The sequence below is a fragment of the Vipera ursinii genome, assembly GCF_947247035.1.
Source record: "Vipera ursinii genome assembly, chromosome: 5".
Lineage (NCBI taxonomy): Eukaryota > Metazoa > Chordata > Lepidosauria > Squamata > Viperidae > Vipera > Vipera ursinii.
Window position 1 is genome coordinate 60,069,008 of NC_139518.1, and position 8,321 is coordinate 60,077,328.

The window sequence follows — 8,321 nt, forward strand, 5'->3', positions numbered from 1 at the left end:
GTCCCCCTTTCCCCACTTTCAGCATTGTCATGTCATCACAGGTTACTTGGCATGCGCTCCGAAAACGAAAAGAAAGCAACATATATAATGTTATTATAAAATAGGAAAGCTTCCATCTCAATGCAGCAAACATTGTAATATTCTGTTGATGGGTCCAGGACTAACACTCAAGAGTTGTCATTGGACCCCTTCACGACTCCTGGAAATACAAACACTCATGAAGCACACCAGCTTTTCTGTTCCATAAGCATGCTCCTCTCCTGGGCCTGACATAGGGGCCACAGTCTTCCTTCTAAGCCAACTCCCAGAATTCCCTAGCCAGGCACGCTGGCTGAGGAATTCTGGGAGTTGAAGTCCCTGGTTCATAAAAGGGCCGAGTTTGAAGACCCCTGTAGCTGACACCAGGATTTCACATAGCTTGATTCCCTTTGATTCAGTAATAGCCTGTTGGAACACCAAGAACCATACCATATAAGATTAATCAAGCTTCTCAGTCATCAGTCTTCTCTAGAAATATTGGACTTCCACTCCCTAGGTATGATGAAAGTTCAACATATCCGAAAAGAGCTAGACAGAAGAAGGACATTTCTGTCTTTTATTTATCTACAAAATATACTGGTCATAGAACAAATGAAAAGGAGCTGCATTTGAGTAGATATACCTAGGACTGTATGGTGAAGCTGCAAATGGACATGCACTACCTTGGAAATCAGACTCATTGACCTTTGCAAACTTTGAGAGTGACCCCTGTGATCCGAGATTTACATTATTTAGTTTTTCTGCAGCAGAATTCATTAAAACGCTCAGCGGCTTTAATTGTGGCAAAGCATTGCTTCATTCAGAACTAAGAAACATCTCACATTTTAAAATTCAGCAAAATGGCTATGGCCTAAATGGTGAATAAAAAAGTTGCTATTCTTAAGGTACATAAAACAACAACAGCAGCAGTCGCTAGATAAAATCTCAAATTTAAAAATGTTGTGAAACCTTGGCTGGTCCTAAGAAAAAAAATTACCCACTTATGGATTTTAGTACCGTGGGCTCTATTTTCGCTTAGATTAAACTAAGAATGCCTCCTGTTCCCCAAAATATTGTGACTTCACATATGTCCATTCAAACATACACACTTGTCTTTAAGGTCCCATAGGCCTCTTCTTTGTGGGTCTTCCTGTTCAGCTGTTTGGGTCTGTTTTGCAACAAACGTATGCAGTAGGAACTATTTCAATCAAAGGAAAGATCGATAGAGGGCGCTGTGTGCTTTAGTTTTAACAGAGGGAGTGGACACAAGTATTGGGCAGATAGCCTTAAAGAATAAATTCTGCACCCCACATAGGAGCTCCACAAAGTGCTGGGAATGCCATTCAAAAACAATACATACCAAACACGTATGTATGATCCTATGCAGGGTTTCATAGCAAGCCCCACATGTTTTAAGGGCGCTTAATCTCAGGAAAGGGACCTAAGGCTGCAAGCTATCAGTACAATCTTTGACATAGTAAATCCAGTTGAGTTCATTAAGGTTTAGTCCCGGCGAAGTTTACAAGTGATTGCAGGCTTAAAAGAAAAGCTGGAATGCAAACACTGGTGTTGGTAAGTCATATTATGAAATCTTCACGGTGGCTGGCTTTAATCGTTAGGAAGGTCCCACGTGGAAAGGAAGACAGGGATGGAATTGTGTCAGCCCAAGGTGACATTTGTGATCTAGCCTGAAAGGGGGGGGGGGAGTCATGTTTCCTATATGGAAAGATGTCTATTAAAGGAAGAGAGAGTGCCTTAATTCGGTTTGCATCTCCCAAACTATAGAAAGCAGTAAATTTCCTCAATGGGGTTTTTTTTCATAAAATGAGGGCTTATTAATACTTTTATTTTCTATTCAGTGCCACTTTACAAAAGTTACCTGTACAGATAAACAACCAACAAAGTAAGCCTCCCCTCCTCCTCCTCCTCCCTAAATCTTTCTTATCAGCGAGAACTAGAAGTTGGACTTATGGATGTCCCATTTTTAGTCTCAAGGCGAATAAGACAGTGAAGACCACAATTTTTGGAAGAAACTGAAACAGCGAATAAATAACCTGTTGATTTCATCCACTCTTCTTTTTCTTGGCTTTGAAAGCTTACTTTCAATCCCCTTCTTCTGGGACAATTGGGGATAGGCTGGTGGGATATACAGGCATTTAACTCTTTCTCTCTCCCCCCCTCAAAAAAATAAGAATATGGTTCTCTGTTTTTACTGTGTTGTTATTGTTGTTGATGATGATGATGAACATGTTGCTACCCATATCATCATTATCTGGACCTGAGGGGGGAAAAATCACATAAGGGCAAATACACAAATATGTAACCAATGTTTATGTTTGAAATGGTGAAGGACAGTTACAAAGGTTTCCTGGGAACCTACAGAAAATAAAATATCAGAAGCAAGAAAGGAAAGTGGAAAATTGAGTGTAATTCAGATGCAAAGTTCCATCAGCTTCCCATCAACCCCTTGATTTGACTTAATTTGGGGGAACAAAACAAGCCAAACCCTTTAAGAAATTAGATGTGTAGTTGAATTTTTGAAACAGTGTGACTTTATTTTAAGCAAAAGGGAATAAAGGATGCTCCCTCCCCCCCCCAGGATTTATTTGGGTTGCGTTTTCTGCATAACCAATCTTTTACATTTCTTCCAAACAAATCTTTGGGAGAAGGAATAATCCCAACATTTGCAAAAATCATATCCGAGCTAAATCGGTGAGCTCGGCAAAAGTGAGGTTGTGAGAATGAGGTTTGTGAGGTCTTGCCATTGCAATAATCGGATTGTCTATTGTAATTATGACGTTAATGATATCTCCTTTTATAACGAGACTTTTTAGAGGTGCCTAAACTAGGAAAGTAAGGAATGGGGGCTTTTAAAAGATTTCAAAAGAACTAAACAAGACTCTTACCCCCCCCCCCCCAAATGGTGAGACTAAGATAGAAAAATCATTCCAACCACAAACGAGATCCGAGTTTTAAACGAATGGAAGTTCTTCAACCAGGTTCAGGAGTGTTGTGGTGCCAATCTTCTGGTCCCCCTGAAGGGTCTTAAGTGCCAAAACTGATGTTCAAGCCCATCTATATTAGGATCGCGCGTAAAGGCGGCTTTGGAAGGAGGTTTGAGACTTGTTTTCTCTATCTCTTCTGTACCCAAAATGCTGGTACCGTTTGGACTGGCGACAGACAGTGTCCGGATGGCGTCTGAATCTCTCCACATCCTGGTCTCGTCCATGTCTGTCTCTTGGGGAGAACTCCGGCTTCACAGATCGCCTCAACCCCTCTCTGTGTCTAAGGATGCCTAAGAAGGGATCCCTGGGACAAATCACACCCCGCCGGGTTTCACACACACACACACACCCGTCCCCCGGTTGCGCCAAAGAAACCAGGCCGGGGAAGAGGCAACGGGATTAGTAGGTGCTGGGTTCGAATTCGGAGCTTCCGCGCCGACTGGGCAAAAAAAACTCCAGCGACTTTCGTCCCCGAGTTGCAGGGCGATTTTTTTGGCTTTTTAAAGCCCTTCCAAGGGCTGCGTCCAGTCCTAGATTTTTCCGAGGAAAGGGAGCGGGCCTCTGCAAGCTCCCAGCCTCCTCGCTTTGGGGAGGGGACAGGTTGGCTAAACCTCTGCATACCCTCTTTCCTTTTTTTTTCTTTCTCGGCTGCGGAGCTCGAGAGTTTGCGTGGGCCAAAAAAGCGCGCGGGGGGGGGGGAGAAAGAGCAGTGTGTGTGTGGGGGGGTCCGAGATAAAGAGAGGGAGGGAGATATTGCGGGGGTGGTGAGGGTGGTGGTGGTGATGGTGGTGTGAGAGGCTTGATGCCGTTCCCCTCCTTATTCTTAGAGCGCCGCTTCGCTGGAGCCAATATCCTTTTGTGCTAATAGCCCGGTCCTCGTTTGCTGCCTAATTGGACTATCTAAAGCCAATAAGAGGCGAGCTCTCCTAGCCGGAAGGCAAAGGACCAAATCGAAGGGGGGCGTGGATCGCCCGGAGGGAGGGAGGGAGGAGGGAAGGAGGGGGTTTAACGCGTGTGCGCGAGGCAAGAGAGTGCCCGGGCAAATGTGGGGGAGGGGGGGGCGTCTGCCTCTCGCCTCCTTTCCCGCTGGCTGACCAGCTCACTCTTCCCTGCCCTGCCTAGAGGGACCGGGAGAGTCCGGAGGCCCCGCCGCCGCCCTGCCCTGCCTTGCCCTGCCCGATGCCGCTTGCCATTCTGCGCGCCCAGCCTCCGCGCACTCCCCACAGTTAACTTGGGATGACATTTGGATTTCTGCATTAGCGTTTGGCGCCGGATTGACGCAGGAGAAACCACCGCAGCAGCGGTTGTGGCGGCGGCGACAGCGGCGGCGGCGGCCCTTGTTGACTTACCCGGTAGAGTGTCGGGCTGGGAGCCTTCCTTCCTTCCTTCCTTCCTTCCTTCCTTCCTTCCTTCCTTCCTTCCTTCCTTCCTTCCTTCCTTCCTTCCTTCCTTCCTTCCTTCCTTCCTTCCTTCCTTCCTTCCTTCCTTCCTTCCCTGATGCCAACGGCCAATTCGGAGCGACTCCCGAGCGCAGTGTGAACGCTGTCCCGAAAGGGGGTGGGGTGGGGGGGCAGCAGCCAAGGCAAAGAAGAAAAATGCCGGAGACCAGCCAGGACTCCCCTAGCAGCCAGGCGCAGCCGCCGGCAGTGCCTTCGGCCGCGCCACCCAAGGAATCGCCTTTCTCCATCAAGAACTTGCTCAATGGGGATCACCCCAAGGCGCCTTCCAAGCAGACGCGGGCGCTGTTCTCTCCGGCCGCCAAGGGGGCTCTGGAGGGGGCCGGCTTCGCCCTCTCGCAGATGGGGGACCTCACCTTCCCACGCTTCGAGATCCCGGCTCAGAGGTTTGCCCTGCCTGCCCACTACCTGGAGCGGTCCCCTGCCTGGTGGTATCCGTACAGCTTGACTTCCGCGGGAGGGCACCTGCCTAGGCCGGAAGGTACTGGCGAACACCGTCCCGCGTCTTCCCACCCTCCCTGCGAGTCGGGGGGGGGGAAATAATGGGGGGGGGCTGATCCTGAGGAAGCCGGAGCTTTTTGGCTCACCTCTGTTGCTGGGCCAACTTTTGCCTTGAATCGATCAGGTTCTGCCGGAGGGGTTTTCTCCTCCCAACCCCACCCCCCTTAAATCGAGTGTATCCTAACTTCCTCGGCCTGTGGCCTTTCTCGGGTCAGTTGGGGGGGGGGGTCCCTGAGAAGGAAAAGTCTCTTCCTACACTTCTGGTGTCCAGGCGCTGGTCCACAGAAGGGCCAGGGGAAAGGGAGAGGCGGTGTTCTCCAGCCTCAGACAGCTACGTGCTGGAGAGAAGCACCGGTTCAAAGGGGTCTCTTTCTCCCCAATTTCTGTTACTGCTTCGTGAATCTGCGGGTCACCCTAGAAAGCCCGATTAAGAGGAATCTGCAATGCTTGGTGTAACTGCTGGCTAGGCTGATTCCTTTTCTCACGTCCAAGATACTCACTTAGACGTAAAAGTCTAGTCAAAATAGTCGGGGCTTGAAGCGCGTGTGCCAAAACAACAAAACAAAACAAAAAGATTGCTGAATTAATCTCGTTTCCGAAATGTCGTTATGCTTTGGGGTAGCGTCGATTCGGGCACTGAAGATCGCAGTCTTAGACGAGGCTTTTCCACCTAACTGCTGCAATCCTCAGCTCAATTACGTGAAAGTAAATCCCTCAAAAATCAGTCAGGGCTGACCCTCGGATCCATGTAATTGGACTATGAGGTTACGTGAGCTAGGAGATTTTACTATTCGGCGCGTCTTACTTCCCAAGCAAATGTGTCCGGGATTGCAATCTCCTTGAGGGGGCGAAGGAGATTGGGGGGGGGGGGGAATCCTTGTAAGGACTGGGCCGGGGGGGGGGTTGCTAATCCAGAAATCTCAGCTATGACCTTCTCTGTTTTCCATGTGCCGCAAAAAACTATAAAGTGGTGGCGGGAGAAATCCTGTAGTTAGTGGATAAGGGGGCTTTTCGCCTAGGGTTCCCTACGGCGCCAGCCTGTGCGCGCTCTCTCTCTCCCTGGTGTCTTTCGGCCCCCCGGGAGTGTCGTGAGGTTACAGGATTTCGGGCCAGGCACGGGAGCGAGGGCCGAGCCCCCGGGGGGGGGGTCTGGGCGCGTGGTTGTGAGGCTGAGCTCCTGACTTGCCTTTTGTGCGGTTTTGCTTCCCTCCAGCGTCGGTGGAGAAATGCCTGCTCCGAGATTCTTCGCCGGCCTCGGGTGGCACAGACAGAGATTCTCCGGAGGAGCCCTTGTTGAAGGCCGAGAAGGTGCGGGACTCCAAGAGCCCCGACGAGATCATCTTGGAGGAGAGCGACTCGGAGGAGGCCAAGAAGGAGGAGAGCGGCGCCGAGGACTGGCCCAAGCGAGAGCCGGAGACGGGCAGCCCGGAGAAGAAGCCGCCCTGCCGCAAGAAGAAGACGCGCACCGTTTTCTCCCGCAGCCAGGTCTTCCAGCTGGAGTCCACCTTCGACCTGAAGCGCTACCTGAGCAGCTCCGAGCGGGCCGGGCTGGCCGCCTCGCTCCACCTGACCGAGACGCAGGTCAAGATCTGGTTCCAGAACCGGCGCAACAAGTGGAAGCGGCAGTTGGCGGCCGAGCTGGAGGCGGCCAACCTGAGCCACGCCGCCGCTCAGCGCATCGTCCGGGTGCCCATCCTCTACCACGAGAGCGCCGGGGCCGACGGGGGCGGGGGCCCGGCCGGGGCGTCGGGGGCTGCGGGGGCGGCCAGCGCGCCGGTCAGCCAGCCCTTGCTCACCTTTCCCCACCCGGTCTACTACTCGCACCCCGTGGTCACCTCGGTGCCGCTTCTGCGGCCCGTCTGAAAACTGCGCCAAACTGCTTGGGGGGCCAGGACCCTTTGGGGAGGCCGGGGGTGGGGGGGAGCGTGCGAGCCAGAGAGGCCGGGGTGGGGAGAGACAGGCAGTCAAGGGAAGGAGGGGTGGATGGACAGAAAATGGGGCTGAGCAACCCCTAAGTGGGGTGGGGTGGGGTTGAAGAGTCATTCTCCGCTCTGGCGCAACCAGTCAGGCCTCCTTTCCAGGCGCAGAGTTCGGCTCCCCACCCAAGGGCATCTGGAAGGCGGCAGCAGCGACTCTGGGAAGGATGCGCAGGCCGAACGGAGAGCCAGCTTCTCCGGCCGTTCTTGCCCTTTGAAAGGAGGCAAACGTTAAGAAGAACCGGAATACTTTGAAAAAAGGGAAAGCAAAAGAAGAAGAAGCAGCAGTAGGGACCAGAATCTGAGTCCCGTAGAAAGTGGGGTGAACAAGGGAGTGTGGTCATCTTTTGTGCGTTTAGAATCTGATTTCATGGTCGTTTTTTGTTCAGATGAAGCGAGGATGCGGAAAGGGCAAGAGGAAGCGCTGGGGAAGGGGAGGTGGGGGAGGGGAGAGGGAAAAGATACTTGTCCTTTTCTCCAGACGGTGCCAAATGTCCCTTGAAAGCAGTGGAAAAGCGGGATCCTGATCCATAGGAATCCCTCCCTCTCCCTTTAGAGATCTGTGGAGTTGAAAAGGAACAGTTGTACTAAGACACTCCCCGACCTTCAAAATATGGGAAACCTTCAGCGTGGAAGGAAGCTCTACTGTTTCAGAAATTCACAATGCACACTTTGAACATTATTTATTCCGTTTATTTTATTTGATTCCGGATGAATCTTGTCCTTCCTTCCTTCCTTCCTTCCTTCCTTCCTTCCTTCCTTCCTTCCTTCCTTCCTTCCTTCCTTCCTTCCTCTGAGATATTGCTGAAAGATGAATTGTTTTACCTGCTGTCCTCTTCTTCTCTTTCTTGTTTGAAAAGCTCACCGGATTGACACCCCTGACCTGTGCAATACTGAACAATTCCAAAAGCACTGTGGGAATGGGCTGTGGGGCGGGGGTGGGTAGCCTAGGAGAGCAAAGGTGCTGTTTATTTTGTTTTGTATGTTCTTTGTGAGGGGGGGGAAGTGCACAAAATAAAGAGGGGAGGCGGTGAAAAAGGGAAGGACTAGACGCGTGGCTGCAGGACTCCAAACTTCGAAAGAAATCGGGAATGTCGGGCGCTTTAAGTGATGGACAATCAGTCTGTTATGACGAATTGTAATTTATTTGCTACTCTGTACAGTTTTCTTGTCAGTTCCAAGGAGTGCGTGGCTTTTAGCCTGAGTGGCGATCTCTAATTCTTTCCCTGTCTGTGTCTTTCTCACCTTTTGTTTGAACCTGGCTTCTGTTATTCCCCATCCCCCCCCCTCCTCGCCACTCTAGCAGGGATCGTTCCTATTTTTAAAATAATGATTAACATTGTTATAAATTAATGTCTTGATCG

General features: G+C 50.9%; 1 protein-coding gene across 1 annotated transcript; it reads left to right on the forward strand.

The window, feature by feature from the left end:
* Positions 1-4,618: 4,618 nt before the first annotated feature.
* Positions 4,619-6,844, forward strand: HMX3 (H6 family homeobox 3; the record flags this gene model as incomplete). The annotated part of the gene is made up of 2 exons (XM_083363552.1): positions 4,619-4,961; positions 6,195-6,844. 2 exons carry the CDS (start codon positions 4,619-4,621, stop codon positions 6,842-6,844), a joined length of 993 nt encoding a protein of 330 aa, XP_083219678.1.
* Between the last annotated feature and the right edge of the window lie 1,477 nt (positions 6,845-8,321).